This window comes from Pristis pectinata, chromosome X (genome assembly GCF_009764475.1).
Source record: "Pristis pectinata isolate sPriPec2 chromosome X, sPriPec2.1.pri, whole genome shotgun sequence".
In the NCBI taxonomy this organism is placed as follows: domain Eukaryota; kingdom Metazoa; phylum Chordata; class Chondrichthyes; order Rhinopristiformes; family Pristidae; genus Pristis; species Pristis pectinata.
The window spans coordinates 7,431,212-7,449,692 of NC_067450.1; the positions used below are offsets into that span (position 1 = coordinate 7,431,212).

General features: G+C 50.1%; 1 protein-coding gene across 3 annotated transcripts in view; it reads right to left on the reverse strand.

The window, feature by feature from the left end:
* Positions 1-18,481, reverse strand: part of LOC127567032 (RNA-binding motif, single-stranded-interacting protein 2-like) — a 207,426-nt gene that overhangs the window by 56,690 nt on the left and 132,255 nt on the right. For all 3 annotated transcript variants that reach the window (XM_052009662.1, XM_052009664.1, XM_052009661.1), the window contains exon 4: positions 4,705-4,796. In XM_052009662.1, coding sequence (XP_051865622.1) covers positions 4,705-4,796 — 92 coding nt within the window. The remainder of the gene's footprint in view (positions 1-4,704; positions 4,797-18,481) is intronic.

An 18,481-nucleotide genomic window follows, 5' to 3' on the forward strand; every position in this document is an offset into this window, starting at 1 on the left:
GCAACACCTGCTGAGGCACTTTTGGCAATCTGCCCTTTCAGACAGAGATGTGGGTCCTGATTCAGCTGTGAAGCTGGAGGATCTGAAATGCTGCTCTATTAGCTGGTCTGTTGGGTCTAATCCTTGCGGGTAATTCCTATGAATTTGGTGAAAATATCTCAGGTGTCTGGATTAAGGCTGCCTTGTAAATATCACGTCCTGGGTAATTGCATCACTGCAGTCTAATTCTTCTCTGTCTGCAGCTAGTGGTGCCACGAGGCATACGAGATGGAAAGAACCCATGGCTTATTCCTTCAGAAAGCAAATCCACCCCGTATTAATAAAGAAATGTGGATGGTTTGAACTTAACATGTTGACCTGGATTGATGATGCTCCCATAAACCTATCAGCTTTCTGCAAAAGGCATGCACCATTGAAATGGATTCCAGCAGGGAATACTGACCCAGGTCGATATGCATGGTAGGTGAGAAAGCAACTTTTGCAGAGGATACAAAGAGTTTGCACAGGAATACGGACAGATTAACTGAGCACGTTAATCTGTCTATATTTCTGTGCAGACTCTTTGTTCTATGGCAGGTGGAGTATAATGTAGGGAATATAAGGTTCTCTACTTTGGTAGGAGGGAGACCCAAGCAGAATATTGTTTAAATGAAGAGACCACAGAATGCAGAGAGATCTGGGTGTCTTTATACGTGATACACAGAAAGTTAGCATGCAAGAATTTAAGGGAAATGTTTATTGCATTGGGTGCAAAGGTTGGGACGTCTTGCTACCGAACAGGGTGTTGGTGAGACCGCATCTGGAGAACAGTGCGCAGCGTTAACTCTTTATTTAAGAATGCACTTGCCTTAGAGGCAGGGAAGAGTGATGAAAGGGTTGTCTGATGAGGAGTAGGACTCGCTTATGCTCGTTGTGGTTCAGAAGAATGTGAGACGGTCTCATTGAGAGGGATTGGCAGGATAGGGGCTGAGAGAATGTTGCTCTGATGGGAGTGTCTAGAACAGCTGCTTTAGCCTCAGAACAAGGGTCTCTAATTTAAAATGGAGTGTTTTTTTTCTCTCAAAGGGTTGAGAATCTTTATTGCAGAGAGCTGTGGAGATGTGAAGATATTCAAGGTCAAGATACACAGATTTTTTGGGGTGTCGGGGGTACTGAGGAACAGGCAGTTGAGTGGAATTACCAGGACCAGAACAACCCTGATGTTACTGAACAGAAGAATAGAGTCAAAGGGCCCAAGTGACCTACTCCTATTTCGTACGTTCTTGCTGGACTGGGGCCTTATTCCCTGCTCCTCAGCTCACTACCTTTTCTCACCATACCTTGTTGGGAGTGTTTTATTAACCAGCAGGCCAAACCTTCCATCGGGGAGGTCAGTGAGCAAGAGGGAGGTTCAGTTTGAGATGCTGAGAAAATTATGCAGCGGTGTCGTTTAACCGAGGATTCGCAATGCGGGGCATGCCCATGGTTCCATTTAACAATGGGGTGCTTTAAAAACGGCAACTGTTAAGGTGTCATGTTAATTCCAGTGAGCCCTGACCTGTTGTTTGCTCTAAGTACTGAATGTGAATACTAACTGCAGCTCTAGCAACTTCTTATGTTAAAGGACAACAATGTGAGGAACCGGTAAGCTCAGCTGATAATTTATCACTGCCGGAGAGGAGTTAAAATTCCTCACTGAGGTGAGGGACAGGATGCACTTCGCATCTGGCCCCTCATCTTTATGCCATCCATAGGGGTCACATCTAACGCAGCCCCATTCATTTGAAAGGCGTCACCAACCTTCATGAGAAGGTTACGTTTAGCCGTTTTTTTTGTTTTTTCCTTTATTTCTCTTTATGTTTTTAATGAATGAACTAGTTTAATGTGTTTGAAGTAAATGTATTAATGTTTTAAATCATTTTTTAAATTATTTAAATCAATTTCAGCTGTTCCTGAGCGTCTGATTATCAGAGACATTTTGGACCGGTAAGACCTGCCCTTTCACAGCGTGAGCTGTCAGTGGCTGTCAGGGTGGGGATGTGGGCAGAGTCTCAGGGTACATTGTCTGAAGGCCTTGTCGCCAATTGTGGCCACTTCCACTCGTGGTATAGCCACAGAACTGAGCCCTCAAGGGCTTTGGAAGCCACGTGGCTACAAAGAGGTAGCACGGCCGCTAAGCTAGCAGGGAGGGGAGGGACGAGAGTGGGCGGGGGTCTGAGTGAGTGCAAACCGGCAGAGCAGTTTCCCCCTTTCAACCGGTCTGCTGGAAGTGCCAAATTTAACTGGTCCTCACTTCCCCTGGCACTGGGTGGCTGCCTGGAGTGGGTAGGATGGCACCACCCCTGATGCCCGACCCTGCTGTCACCTGGCACTGTTGCCACACATCTGCCTTTCAACATCTGAGCAACAGCACAAACCCCGGCTGGTTTCCTTCCTGCTGCCCTACACACCAACTCCACCACCCCACCAACCGCTGTCCCAGTGGTGCTGAGCTCAGTATCCAAGAATGATACAGCCATTCGGTCCATCTTTGCTAAGCTTATGAAAGAGCTATCTATTTAGACCCATTCCCAATTACAATCCATTCCCATATTTAAGTATTTATCTAGTTTCCATAAGACCATAAAACCCTAAGACCATAAGATACAGGAGCAGAATTAGGCCATTCGGCCCATCGATTTGCTCCACCATTCAATCGCGGCTGATTTTTTTCAACCACCCTTCTCCCGCCTTCTCCCCATAACCTTTAACCCCTTACCAATCAAGAACCTACACCCAGTGGCTTGGCCTCCACAGCCCTCTGTGGTAACGAATTCCACAGATTCACCGCCCTCTGGCTGAAGAAATTCCTCCTCATCTCAGTTCTAAAGGGACGTCCCTTTATTCTGAGGCTGTGCCCTCGGATCCCAGACTCTCCCACTGATGGAAACATCCTCTCCACGTCCGCTCTATCCAGGCCTTTCTGTATCCGGTAGGTTTCAATGAGATTCCTCCCTCATCCTTCTGAACTCCATCTAGTACAGGCCCAGAGATATAAAACGCTCCTCACACGTTAACCCTTTCACTCCCAGGATTATCCTTGTGAACCTCCTCTGGACCCTCTCCAGGGCCAGCACAATTTTTCCATCAGCTATGGGGCCCAAAATTTCCTCTGAGTTTCCTCTGAGAGTTTCCATTGAATCTGCTCCAACAGCCCCTTCAGAAACTTCACTGCCAAAGTCAACCAAATTCTTTTCCTGACTTCTCAGGATCTTTAAACCGGAACGCTAACCATCACCAGGCAGCTGTGTGGAGGGACACGAGCGGGGCCCTTCACTGTAGCTTGTGCCAAAACCTCGACCATGCCACATGCCCACCAGCGATTTGCTCAGCTAAGGTGATACAGGCAAAGCTGATTCTGCTCTTGAGAGACACGGGAGACCGCAGACGCTGGAATCTGGAGCAACGCACAAGATGCTGGACTAACTCAGTGGGTTGAGCAGCATCTGTTGGGGGGGGGGGGGTTGGGGTGGTGGGGGGGAGGAATTGTCGATGTTTCAGGTTGAGACCATGCCTCAGAACTTTTCCTCTCACAGATGCTGCTGGGTCCAGTTCCTCCAGCAGACTGTCTGCTAATCCTGTTCTAGTCAGACACACACACACAAGTTACATGCATAGCACAAGCACACACATGTGCATCTATATACATACATACACACATGCACGTACTGTATACATATATACCCAAAGACACACACACACACACAGAGTCCTATCACAGTCACAAGCACACACGTGTGCACCTATATCCACACACGCATGCACACACAGACACATACACACACACGAACCTGTGCAGTGCACACAATTTGCATCAGTTTAGAGACCAGCCGGGGGCCCAGTTCAGTGGCAGAGCCCAACTACATGGCAAAGGGGGAGAGGGCAGAGGGGTATTGGGGCTGCTGTTCTTGCATCAAGGAGAAGCAGGGAGTTGAAGGGGCATTCAGCCCGTACACAAACCACCCTTTCCGGTGCCCTCTTTGTGAAATAACTGAAGCCGTGCCAGGCATGGAACGTCACTGGAAAAAAATGCCAGGAATGTGACAGAAATGCATCTGCTGGGTGAGGCAGTGGAACAAAACAACAGAGAGAGGAACTGTAGGAGGGGAATCCACATGACTACACGTTGGTGGGGTTCACTTACGTAGGGGTTGCATCTGGGGACTACCTTTTCGTTGCAGAGCTCCATGCCAACTGCGCAATATGCCTGAGAGCATGTGACTGTATGGACGTGACTGGCGGGGTAGCCTTGCTGAGGTAGCCTCTACCAGTGCAAGGCAACAGCCCGACACACGTCTTGGTCAAGGCGTGCGTGCGACGTGCCACCCTTCTCCCAACCCAGGCCGCCGGCGCACGGGAACGCCACTTTTTCCCCATGGTTTCCCCTCCAAAGTCACCTTGACTTGGAAACACATCGCTGGTCTTTCATCACGGCTGGGGCTAGATCCTGGAGCACCCACACCCCACCACCACACCCCCCCCCCCCCCCCAAACAGCACTGCTCACCAGAAAGATGGCAAGTGGTTCAAGAAAGTTACCTTCTCGAGGGCAACGGATACTGGGCCAAGATCCCGGAAAAGAAAACCGGGCCAGGATAAGGGAAGGGAATGTAATCATCGTTAAGCAACTGAAAGTAGTCAGCCTATGAGGCAGCGCTGTATCACAAGTGCAAGACGGTGCCCTTACCTTTGCCATCTGGGCTTGTACCCCACTGGACTTCAGCGCAGACACTGCCTTCTGTGCAGCAGCAGGACTGTCGAAATCCACAAACCCATAGCCTTGAAAAAAAATCCAACAGGGTCAATACAGTGTTAAATCGCACTCAAGCAATCATTCCCGCTGTATCGCACATTCAAACAAGAAGGGGATGCTGTCAACGCTGGCCAAAACAGCATTGGTGTTCGTCGATCCCAAGGAACCATGCACACAGCATCTCTCAGTCTCCCCTGCTTTTCACCTGCAGGGCAGTTCTGAAGTGACTGCGGGAGTGGCATTTGCGCCAGCTGCGCGCCTGCGGCCTTGCTTCAAGTACTGGGCGTGAGGCTGCCTGGCTTCACTTCCCTCGGTTGCTGCGTGTGCCAGCCTTGCCGTTGTCCTGCCTGGTGCCCGCACCCTTGGCAGTCAGAGATGCCCAGGGGCAGAGGTGTCACCCTTGGCACTCAGGTTGAGCTAACGCTCCCTGGGGCTACGATGAGCAGACAAGTTTGCCATCGCCAATGGGTTATCGTTTTTCAATTCACGTATGTTGCCCATTTGTCTCTGCGGCAGCTTAAGCTCATGGAGGACTCAGTTGACTTGTCAGTGGCTCCCACTCAGACAGAGACCAGTGAACAGAGCTGAGGTTCACAGAAATGACCTGTGACAGGTTTGCCCCGGGTACGCTGTGTGGACAGACCTTCCCAACCCCATTTAGCCAGGCAGGGGTCGATCCTGGTGCATCAGAGTACACGCTCGTGTGCAGTGCCGCCTGACAGCAGGATGGGGATCAGTCTCTCGCCCTGCGCCCTTCCGAAGCCCCCGGCCGCATTCATTCCCCAACAACAACAACTTGCATTTACATAGCGCCTTTAGCGCCACAGGAGCCTTCCAAGGGGCTTCAGGAGAGCGTAACTAGACCAAAATTGACACCAAGCCTCGCGTTGGGAACAGGTGACTAAAAGCTCAGCCAGAGAAGGAACTTTCAAGGAAGGTTTACAGGAAGAACGAGTGGGGCAAAGAGGCGTTCTAGAGCCCTTGAGCTCAGGACACAAGAGAAGCCACGGATCCAGCATCAAGCCGTCTCTGTGGCTCGGTGGTCACAGGATGACCTCTGAATTGGAAGGTCATGAGTTCAAGTCCCACTCCAGCAAACAGTATAAAAGACTGGGCTGATGCTCCACTCTGGGTTTGCTGATATTGGAGGCACTGCCTTTTGGAAAAGACCTTCAGGGAGGGAACTCTAGGGTGTAGGAGCTCAAGAGCTGAAGGAATGGTCGTTAATAATGGGGACTGGTGTGTATTAGAATATGGGCAGCATTATACTTAAGATATAGGAGGCCATTCAGCCCATAAAGTCTATGCCAGCTCTCAGATCTATCCCATCAATCCCTTACTTCCCTGTAACCTATACTCTCTCACACTCCCATCAGCTCCCCCCAGATTCTACCCCTCACCCACACACTAAGGGGCAACTTACAGCAGCCAATTAACCCACTGACCCGCACGTCTTTGGGATGTGGGAGGAAACCGGAGCACCCGGGGGGAAACCCACACGATCACAGGGAGAACGTGGAACCTCCACACACAGACAGACAGCGCTGGAGGTGGGGATCGAACCCGGGTCTCTGGGGCGCTGAGGTAGCCCTGCCACCGGGACACCTAGTTTTGGATGAACTGAGACAACGGAACATGGGAATAGGAAGAGGTCAGTCGCCTTCTCGAGCCTGTCCCGGTACTCAACTAGGTCGCATCTTATTGGCTGTTCACCTCCACCTACCCGCCTTGACCCCTGACCCGACAACACTCCATCAGTCTCAGTGAAAGCGTATTCAATCAACCCTCAGCTTCACTTGATGGTGGAGAACTCACGGTACCACACAGGACCTCAGCTCTCTGAGGAAGGGGATTGTTTCTCCCTCTGCCCCTCAACCCTATCAAATCCTTTTATTATCCAACCAGCTCTACTAAGTTGTGCTTTGGTCTTCCGCATGTAAGGGATTTCAAACTTAGGCCTCATCATGGAACCCCTTTCGGACAGCCATAGTGGCGCAGCGGTTAGAACCGCTGCCTCACAGCTCCAGAAACCCGGGTTCGATCCCGACCTCCGGCGCTGTCTGTGTGTGTGGAGTTTGCACGTTCTCCCTGTATCCGCGTGTGGGTTCCCCCCCCCCCCCCCCCCCCCCCAGGTGCTCCGGTTTCCTCCCACATCCCAACGACGTGCGGGTTGGGAGGGAAATTGGCCGCTGTAAATGAGATTAGGTGAGGGGTAGAATCCGGGGACGGTGGGGGGGGAGTCGATGGGAACATGGGGAGAATAAAATGGGATTGGTGGAAATGGGTGGCTGACGGACCGCACAGACTCAGTGGGCCGAAGGGCCTGTTTCCGTGCTATCTCTCCATGAGATGGTGGGCAATGGAGACAGACCCAGGGGAATATTGGAACAGTCGAGTTTGCAAGTGACCAAGGTGTGGGTGGGGGCTTCCAGCATCAGGTGGACGGACACAGGTGATATCATAAAGGCCATTGCACAAGAGGGAATGGCGGGGGTGTGAACTCAGCTTGGGAACTGAACACACTACACAAGGAGGCAGATGTCCTTCTGGTGTTCATCACCAAGGTTCACACTGTACTATAATGGCGTTCCCACTTTGCATGCCTGGAGGTTCTCTGTGCGGGATCGCTAACCGTAATGGCAGTGGGTAGGAACTGACGCCCACTGGAACCTTGGCCGGGTCTGCCCACAGACCGTCCCGCTGATCAGCGAGAGCCGGACTAGAGGACTGGCCCCAGGGACAAGAATCAAATCCACTCCGCTCCCATGACAAACAAGTTCAAAAGGAGATGAAGGGAGAGGGACACAGATTTATCCCAGTTGCAGGGAATTTCACAGAGCCATACAGAACGGAATCAGGCCCTTCAGCCCATCGAGTCTGTGCTAACCATCAACCACCCATTTACACTAATTCTACATTAATCCTATTTTATTCTCCTGACATTCCCACCAACTCCCAGATTCTACCCTCTCACTGCAGACTAGGGGCAATTTACAGCGGTCAATTAACCCACCGACCCGCACGTCGTTGGGATGTGGGAGGAAACCCACACAGTCACAGGGAGAACGTGCAAACTCCACATACAAGCAGCGCCGGAGGTCGGGATCAAACCCGGGTCTCTGGAGCTGCGAGGCGGCGGCTCTACCTGCTGCCCCACTGTACCGCCCCTGGGAAAGGTTAACTGGGCAAAACCCCTTGCCTCTCTCTCCCTGAAGTGGAATGGCCTGTACTTAAAGTGGAAGGAACACAATCTTTGCTTGTGTTTCATTTGTTCTTGCCCTCTTGCCCAGAAGACCTTCAGTTTAACTGTCCAGGGCAGTCATCACTGCCAACTCTCCTGGAGCAGGCTCGGTCAATGCGGGCATGACTGTGTTAGGGTTGCCAGCTCTGGCTGAACACAACCCTGGAGCTTTGATCAGCAACCCCCATCCACCTCGCCTGATCAAACAGTCTCCTTCCCCAACTCCAACAGCTCCAGAAAAAAAAGAGACAAGACTTGCATTACTGTAGCGCCTTTTCAAGCCCCCTTTCATGGTGTGCGGCCAATGCAGGAACCACTCGTCTGCGCGCAGCAAGATCCCATGAAGATAAATGCGATTTTGACTGGACAATCTGTTTTAGCAATGCTTGGCAGGGGATAACTAGCAGACCCCAGACACAGGGAAGAGATATCTTGAAATAGCGCCATGGAATCTTATTATATCCATCAGAGGGAGAGTAAACAGTGCCTTGGTTCTGAACAACAGCACCTACAACAGTGCTGCACCTCCTCAGTTCTGCACGAGAACATCAGCCGAGGTTAATGTGTTTGACTCAAGTAATCGCAAGAGCATTCAAAGGGATGGTGAAGACTTTATTTCGCTTCTTAGCCATGTCCTGAAGAACAATCATCGACGCTTGGAGACTTCAAGGCAATCCTGGAGGTATAACCACTCCTAATCTGCATAACGTTCTGCCATGCCATTCACACTGGGAACCATGGGGAAATGTTACACTGCTTTGGTGCCCATGGGTCACCGTTACCATGGCAACACGTCAACCGCAACACAATGCCCCAAGATGCTGTGTCCCCCGGTACAGATTTAAAGCTTGTATCTCAGATGATCAGGAGAGCAGCCACGTTGAAAAGATAATTTGCCTCCACTGCAGGCTGTATCCAAAACGGCGGCATAGCCATCAGGATTCGACTTGCATTGCGCCTACATTGTGTGGACGTTGTAAATGCAGTGTGCCTGATGGCCAGCCACCTCCTCCAATCAACGGGGGCCTATTTGCTGCGTCCTTCCATGATTGACTGTCAGGAAATCCTCCTGAGGCACCCGAAGTTGCTTAACAACAACAACTTGCGTTGCTACAGCGCCCCGCTTACAGACTGAAACGTCCAGAGAGTGCCAATCAGACGGAACCTCACACCGAGCCGGGGGTGGTGGGGGCAGGTCGTTCAAAGATGCAGGTTTTCAGAAGAGGCAGAGAGAGGCTTTGGGGAGGGGTCGGGGGGTATCCTCCCATTGCAAACAAACCCAAGACCAATAGAGCAAAGCACTGGGGCAATGGAGCATTGGAGCAACTCAATGTCCCTCTCTAATCTGTGGGAGGGCAAGGCTTTCTTCCTGAGGCCCCATGAGATGGGATCCCCTGGGGCAGTGGGTTGGCAGGTTGGCAGGAATACGTTGTCCGCATCAAGGTGGCAGTGCCCGTGGGTTCCATTGCCTGCTGCCCTTCTGCTGGGCACAGATGCCACTTTATAAAGCCCAGAAGCATTAGCCTTCTGACAGGGTGCGTGCACTTGGAGCCCTGTGCTGTGCCCGTTACATCCCCAACTACACAGCCGATTTCACCGGACGTGTTTCGAGGAACGTCCACCCTAGCTCCTCCTCCTCTTCCCTGCCAGTGTTACCCAAGGCAGTGTGGAAGTGAGAGGACAGGGAAAGGTTGGAAAACCACTCTCCTTAACCCCTCATCACTCTCCCCGTCAGTCCTTCCCCTCAGACCCCAACAGCTATTGGCCAGCTGCCCCAACTCTTGTCATTGGACCAACTGGGCCCTTTTCTGCCTGAATCACTCCAGACTACCATCCCTCCAACACATAATCGTCCTTGGAGAACAATGTGTGCATCATATTACCAACCCCTTTCACCCCTGGTACCTCTTGCTCAGATGCAGCCCACAGCCCCAACCAATGCCCACTCAGGGATCTGCTGTGTATGGGTGTACATCCTCCCCATCTGTCAAGGGATTTTGAGCCTTTTCCATAAACATTAATTCCATATTTCCTTCAAACATAGGCCTTTCGGCCCATCAAGTAGATGCCAGCTCTTAATGCAATCCCATTCCCCACTAATTTCCCTGTAACTTATTCTCCCCACTTTCCCATTAACTCCCCCCCCCCACCCAGATTCTACCACTCATCTACACATCAGAGCCAATTTACAATGGCCAATTAACCCAGTGATCCTTTGGGATGTGGGAGGAAACCGGAGCACCCGGGGGGAAACCCACGCGGTCACAGGGAGAACGTGCAAACTCCACACACAGATAGCGGCAGAGGTCAGGATTGAACCGGGGTCCCCGGAGCTGTGAGGCAGCGGCTTTGCTGGCTGCGTCTCTTCCTCTGAAGGTCCCATTGATGCTCTGTGTGCTACAGTCCTTTACCATTAATGAGTGCCCCCATTTTCTACTTATATGTTTATGGGGTGTGAACAACACAGGCAATGCCAGCATTTATTGCCCATCCCTAACTGCCCCTTGAGCCGCCTTCTTGAACCGCTGCAGTCCTTCTGGTGAAGGTGCTCCTACGGTGCTGTTGGGGAGGGAGTTTCAGGATCTAGATCCGGTGACTATGAAGGAACGGAGACATACTTCCAAGTCAGGATGGTGTGCGACTTGAAGGGGAACCAGGTGTTCCCCTGTGTCTGCTGCCCCCTTGAAGAGGTTGGAGCACCAAACAATCTGCTGTGGGAGCAAAGGAAGTGTCGACGTTTGGGGCTGAAGCCCTGCATCGGAATTGTCTCGCGTCTCCTTTGAAGAGGTCGTGGGTTTGGGAGGTGCTGTTGGAGTAACTGCGAGCTGGTGGTGGAGGGAGAGAGTGTTTCGGGTGGTGAATGAGGTGCCAGTCAAGCAGTCTGCTTTCTCCTGGATGGTGTTGTTGGGACAAGTGAAGAGCTTTGGGGTGTCAGGAGGTGAGGCATTCACCACGGGTTACCCAGTCTCTGACTTGCCCTTGCAGCCATGGTGTTTATGTGGCCGGTCTAGTTAAGTTTCTATGGACAATGACAACACCCCAAGATGTTGATTGTGGTAATGTTAAGGGTTAGTGGTTAGACCCTCTCTTTTGCTGGAGGCGGTCTTTGCCTGGTAATTTGGCATTGCCAATATTACTTTCCATTTAGCAGTGCATGGCTCAATGATGTCCCAAAGTTGGCAATTGACCTTGGATGTTGCTTGTCAACAGTCCTTTGCCAGTCCTCCCCACTGCCATGCTTCCATCCGTGGGAGAGTCCAGGATCCGAGGGCACAGTCTCAGAATAAAGGGACGTCCCTTTCGAACGGAGATGAGGGGGAATTTCTTCAGCCAGAGGGTGGTGAATCCGTGGAATTTGTTGCCACGGAGTGCTGTGGAGGGAAAGTCATTGCACTTGAGGCAGAGATTGATAGGTTCTCGGTTGGTCAGGGGGTTAAGGGTTACGGGGAGAAGGCAGGAGAATGGGGTTGAGAAAAAAAAATCAGCCATGATCGAATGGCGGAGCAGACTCGACGGGCTGAATGGCCTAATTCTGCTCTGAGCGCAGAAGAAGGGAGAATTTGCGTTTCTATAGTGCCTTCCATGGCCTCTGGAGATCCCAATGCAAGCAATGAAGTGCAGTCATTGATGTGAAGCAGGAGATATATCAGCTGGACTGCCCAAGAGTCACAGTTTGGACACTGTTGAAGCCTTGGATGACAGGGGCAAGAGGGTGTTGCCTCTGGCCCTGGAATCCATCGACCAATGCAGAGGACAGAGACACAAGATGCAACTTGACACATGTTCCCAACTCCAGCAATGGGAAGGACCATCCAAAAAAAACGATCTTCAGGATTTGCCACATGCCGTTCTGGACACTTCTCCGATACAACTCTCCCCTCTCTGACCATCCAGGGGCTGATTCCCCTCGCTGCTGTGCATTTCGAGGGGAACGATGACGTCAACGCGATGGCCCTGCCAGATGAGCAAGGAGTCCAAAAAAGTTTGGAGAGTGGAAGGGTTGATCTTCGTCCATCAGTACCTCCCGATCCCCAGTCGCCCGTCTCCTTCTCACCAGGGACGTGTGGCAGGGCCAATATTGTGGAGATTGTGGTGGTGTTTGAGGGGTAGGGTCCCCATTTCTCTGTCCATCAACTTAAAATGGGTACAGGGCCAGAAATCCCATGATTAGGACCATGACATCAACTCCAATCGGGAAATCTGCTGCTGAAGGACTAATTTTGGAGGGGGAGATTTGTTTCACCCTTTATTCATAGTGCACACACATTCATTTTGCAAGGTTTCCCCCAGCAGCAGCAAAGACAGACAGGGGTTGCTGAGCTCCCATGCCTGATCCCAATTTGAAATAAGGAGAGAGGAAGGCAAAAAGACTTGCATTTCTGCGGCGCCTTTCTCAACCACGGGATGCCAGAAAGTGCTTTGAAGCTACTAAAGTACTGTGGGAGTGCAGGAACGAGGAAATGTTGCCCTCACAGACAACATCATGACTTGATAACTGGTTTCAGTGATTACGCAAGAAAACAGGAGCAGGAGTGGGCCACCCGGCCCCTCAAGCCTATCCCACTGTTCAATGGTTGATCTGCCCCCAGGCCTCAGCTCCTCTTCTTTCCACAACCTTCAAAAATTTACCTCCGTCCACTTTAATTACCCCCAGTGATTCAGCCTCCACGATCCTCGGGGGCAGAGTATTCCAGAGATTCACTGCCCTCTGTGAGAAGAAATTTCTACGTAGTTTGGTTTTAAATGATCGGCCCCTAATCTTGTAACTGTGTTCCCTTCTTCGAGACTCCCTAGCTAGAGGAACTATTTTGACATCTACCTTGTCAAGCCCTCTTACAGAAGATCATCCCTCATTCTTTTAAACTCTGAAGAACCGATTCTGCTTCACTCTCTTGATAGGACATCCCTCTCATACCAGGAATTAGCCTGCGGATTCTCCCGTGGACTGCCTCCAATGCCGATATATTCTTTCGTTGGTAAGGAAGAAGGCAGGATACAGCACAGGAACAGGCCATTCAGCCTGATGGCTCTGTGCAGTCCATTGGATGAGAGGAAGAAAGTTGCCTTGGATACAGGAGAACACCCCTATTCTTCTTCAAACAGCATCATGGGATCGTTGACTGGCTAGGCCTCATCTTAGTATCTGAAAGCCAGTAGCTTCTCAGTGCCGCACTTGGAGCCCCAACGTGGAATTTTGTGCTTTAGTCACTGGAGTGGGACTTGAACGCACAACCTTCTGGAATGAAAGGCAAGAGGGCTGCCAGATGACCAGACCTTTGTTTAATGATCTTCCAAGAACAAACCTCCTTCCCCTCTCCACAGGGTCTTACACCTCGGTGTTTGTCATCACAACCTATCCAACACCAACTGCTCACCAGTGTGACCCTGCTTCACCGAGCCCTCTCAGAGGTCACCTAGCGACACACCCTAGCTGGCAATCTTGCAGTGTGTTAGGAGAGAGAATTCAGTTTGGACGAAAACAAGAGTGGAATTTTGAAAAATAAAACAGACGCAAAAAGAGATTTTTCGCTTATGAGGCAACATTCTCCAGACAGTTTTGTCCAAACAAGGATGTCACCTTTCCAGAGAGCATCACTTCACATGCTGACACTTTAAGCTCTGTGCATTGCTATGAAGTGCGGCATTACCATGGGAATCCTCTGCTGTGACAGGATTTACTATTTTCTTAAAAGCGCATCCCAAGAGGCAAGTCAGTAATTCCAGGCCTCCAGATATGTAGCTTCACAAAGTGAAGAAAAGGAAACATTTGTGAAATCAGTTTGCTGAAGCTTGTGTTGCAAAAAAAAGTTACAGAACACCCAGTGGAATAATCCTGTCGCATAAACAGTGGGAATATCCCAAGTTCCATTCCCATGGAGTGTACCCTGTCGGGCCAGTCCCAGCGATAGGAAATGCAGGGTGATATCATTCGGCACAGTGTGGCAGGGGGATTTAAACATGAGGAAAAAAATTGCTGAAGCCCCCAATCTTCATTGCCATTCAGTGAACATTCACCCACCCCACTCTGCATGCACCATATTAAACAGCAGCTGGGTGAGGTGACGACCCTATTCTATGCATTGGCTGAGCTCATACCTTATCCTGAAGCTCTGGCTTGAGGCACTGTTGAGGCTGAGGCAATCAGTCAAAAATTTCAGAAGCGAGATTTCTGTTGGACAGTGACCTTAAGGCCCCTAGCACCAAAACGCTCGCCTGCTGCTGCCTCAGTGAATGGTGGAACAGGCTCGGTGAGCTAAATCGCTCCTTCTTGTACATGCATGAACATAGGCACACATGCTTGATGACACCCACTCACGCACATGTATAACAAACGTGTACAAATGTAGCTAGACCCACCGACACACAGACGTTGACACGCAAATACACGCACACGCACGCGCGTAGACAGGCACTGCAGTTAGGCATGCATGTACATGATATACATGCATATCAACGGGTGCATGCTTACACGCACAACTGCACACACATGCATGCTCAGTGACATGCAGATAGTCGGACAGGAACTGCCGTGTTCCTGGTATGAATGGGAAGTTGAATGAAGGAGTAGTCTCCATAGGAGACACAAGAGACTGCAGATGCTGGAATCTCGAGCAACACACAACCTGCGGGAGGACTGAGGCAGGGTCTCGACCCGAAACGTCGACAATTCTTTTCCTCCCCATAGATGCTGCTCGACCTGCTGAGTTCCTCCAGCAGGTTGTTCGAGAGCTCTCCATAGTCCAGGAAAGGAGAGGGGCAGGTCGTTGGGGTGGGGGTCTTGCTCACATGGACTGTTGATCAAAGAAACCTCTAGCCGCCATGTGGCTGTCTGAAAAATCGCTTCCTTCCTTTCAGAACCCAATGCCGAGAGAAACAACATCAAGGCAAGTCCTGGAGAGGCCAAGATTAATATTCCACATCCCACCAATGGGTCAGCATTAATGGGGCGGAACCAGCCAGACTGGGCCAATCCCAGGTCAGGTCTGTTGATGCCTAAGCAGGACAACAGGACAACCAGTCTCAGTGCTCCTGGGCAGGAGAGGGGGAGAGGAATATGGCAGTTGAGTGACTCATACTGTAATGTGTCTCTGTGTGTGATCACATGAATGTCTTTACATGCACATGCATGTTTGACTGCATGGTCTCTGCATGCATATATATCGGCCTTTGTGTCTACACACGTCAATGAGCACACACCCATATAATTGCATGTCTGCTTCTCTGTGTCTGCATGCTTGAAAATCTGCATGCTTGTGTGTTTGTGCATGTTAATATGCATGCATATCATGTACATGCATGCCTAACTGCACTGCATGCCTGAATGTCTGAGTGTGCCATTGTGTATGAGTATAGATACATTTGCCTGAATGGATGAAATCAAGCACGTGTGCCTATGTACATGCATCTTCATATGTGACAACATGCAAGTATCTTCATGTTTGAATATCAATTATGTGCCTACATTCGTGCCAATATGTATACAGATATCTGTCATACATTTCAACATTGTAATGGAGTGCATGCATACATCAATCGCAATTGGCATACATAGCTGTGTGATTGTTAACATTTGCATGTCTGCACAGGCTATCATGTATGCATTAGTGTGTCTGTGCATGCATGTCTGCAAGATTTCATGCGTGCGTGCTCACATGCATGCACGGTTGCATATATCAACATGGATGCATGAATATGTGTACCTACATCCAAGTCAACACACGGTGCAAAATTGCATGTGCACATTCATGCAAATGAATGTGCATCAGTGCATAAAGGACCACATATATCAATGTGCATGTACGTGTATCATGTGTGTGTGTGTGTGTATTAATGTGGGATCTGCCTCTATGCATATCAACATGTGAACCGATGATTGTGTATGACTACATATGTGTGTACGTATTTCTGCATGCGTATCCATGGTTACGTCTCTGTATATATGTGAGTGTCAATTAACTTGGACCGTTGCCCCGATATGCACTTGAAGGATAGCCACTCAGGTGAGGTGGCAGTGAATGCCTGCCCTTCCCATTGCCGCAAAAGCAGCAAGGCAGCGCCTTCAGAACGGGCAACAGTGGGATCTGGAGGGAGAACAAAGAAAAGCTGCCAGAGAAGATGAAAGGCGGAAATCAAACAGGATCAGCAGTCCGTGCAGCTGGAGAGAAATCCACCTCCATTACCGAGGCGACAAAAAATGGAAACTGACGGCTGTACAATTAACGAGAGCGAGCCTGGGCTTCATTTCCTGGTCAGGACACTGTTCCACTTTTCCAGAAGAGCTGTTACAAAATGGCTCACTGCAAACCGAAACCCCAGTGCACATGGCAGTGGCTGATAAAACAGGATAGCATTAACGATTAATATTAAAACATGCCAGTCCGTGGTCCTTGGAATGGCTATGGGGAGGAATGTAAAACCCGTTTTTCTCAAAAAAAATAGTTCATTAAAGTCTGTCAGAGAGGAGATTCAAAAACCGGTGCTGTTTTTGCAAGAACAGGGCAACAGAACGAAACAGTAAGGGTCAGGGGGCATTTGGGTCATTTTGCCTGTGTCAGCTCTTTGTCAGAGAGTCTCCCTTCATCTGCACAATCTCTCAAGTTTTAATTTCAGAGAGAGGAGGAGGGTAATCAGATCCTTCCTCCACACTGGTTTACGAAAGGTGAAGTTTGCTGTAATTAGATAGATGGGACACAAAACTGCCATGGCTCAGGATAGACCGAGCTTTTAAGATGCTGGCAACTTTGAAACGGATGCAAACGGTCAGTGGTGTGCACTCTGTTGTCACTGGAAGTGACTGCCCATTTAAGTATGAGTGTTGTGAGTAGCTGGGTTGTAGTAAGTTTTGATCAGCATATTTTAACTCAGCAATAAATTCAATGTCTCGATCAGCTAAGAGCCAAGACAGAAAGCCGGTCCTGTGTCCAAGTTACACACAGGGAAAGTCAAGGAATGCCAAAGTACATATGAATCATCCAAATTGGCATTTGGATTTTCAAGTACACTGACGTTTGACCATACTCTTACGCTGTGCTACTTCCCCTCTTCTGCTTATGAGAGTACTGGCAGGCAATTCAACTGTGAGGGCATCGTGATCTGCCTCTCTCTCAATGTCTACTCCCGGCAGTGGTGAAAAGGATTCCGGGGGATGGTGAGACGGAACTGAGCCAAGCAGGTTAAGGTTTCACAATCTGCGTCTGATTGACTTCAGTTGGTATAGGAAGGAATAAGTCAGGGTCTCTGCTCCGGACCAGACGGCCTTGCTGGGAAGTGTGGATGCAAGCCCTGTACAGGATCCTTCAATGCCAAATAGCTACGATACCACTCACTCTGGTAGGATGACACATTAAAGGATGGCAAAACTGAGTCATGGTTTTTAAAAGCAAAAGCTGGTTGCCTAGTTCTGAAAATATGCACGGCTGCCAATATTTAACGTTTCAATCATAAAATGTACTTCTGGTTTAACAAAAAAAACCGCTGAACACGGTCATGCCAAAATAAGCGTCCTCGCTTTGGGAACTTGTAAAAAAAAGAGAGGTCATTTGCCCTGCTAGTAGCTCTAAACTGACATCAGAGCAGAGGCAGTGCCAGTACACAGGACCGATCGAAAGGGGAGAGGGCAGATCCAGTGGCACCCCCCTGGTGGTCATTTGCGGGACATTTTGTGGGTAGGCTGTTGGCTTTTTAATTGCAATGAAAAACTGTCCCAAGGGGGCAGGGAATTCAAACCGCTGCAAACTTTATTTGGGTTTGTCTTTGCGCATTATAGCTCATTAAAAAAAGGCCCCTTCCATCAGCCTTGAAGGTGGATCTAACTCTGAATTTGGCCTGCCAATCTCAACAGGAAATATTGTTGGAAGAACACCGAGTTCTAAGGGTATAAATACTCTCACAGATGCTGGTACATGTTTCAGACAACCTTGTTGCACTCTCTCTCTTTCTCTCTCTCTCTCTGATTCCTCCCCACCTCCACAGCACAGCTGTGCAGCCGGGACCTCCCTTGTGTTCCGCAGATGGCTGGAATCCCAGGAATGCGGAGTGTGCTTTTGATTCAAACGATATGCCTTTGGAACTAGGCTCAGTGAGCACCTCAAACCCGCGTGCTCGGTTGAGGGGGGTGAGGGGTTTGGGGATGACAACGTTGCTTTCGGCGGGCCGGAAGGAATGAGGCGGTGGGTATACTTTACGACGAGAAGGCCTCCCTTGTCACCGTCGATGAAGACCCCTTTCCCGAGACTGCAATCGTGGCACTCTCTGCTCTGTGGGCTGTTTGCCAGCTCCCCCACTCTGCACCAATGGAACTGGAGTTCATTCAACCCCTCCCGGCGATCAGTACGAACTCCTGAGCGTTCCTGCTTCCAACTGGTAGCAAGGGAGTAAAGGTCATGACCCCTGCCCCGCTCCCACTGACTGAGAAGTGTGCATTAACCATTTCAGGTTCAAGATACTCCCAACAAACATCTATCCTGTCTA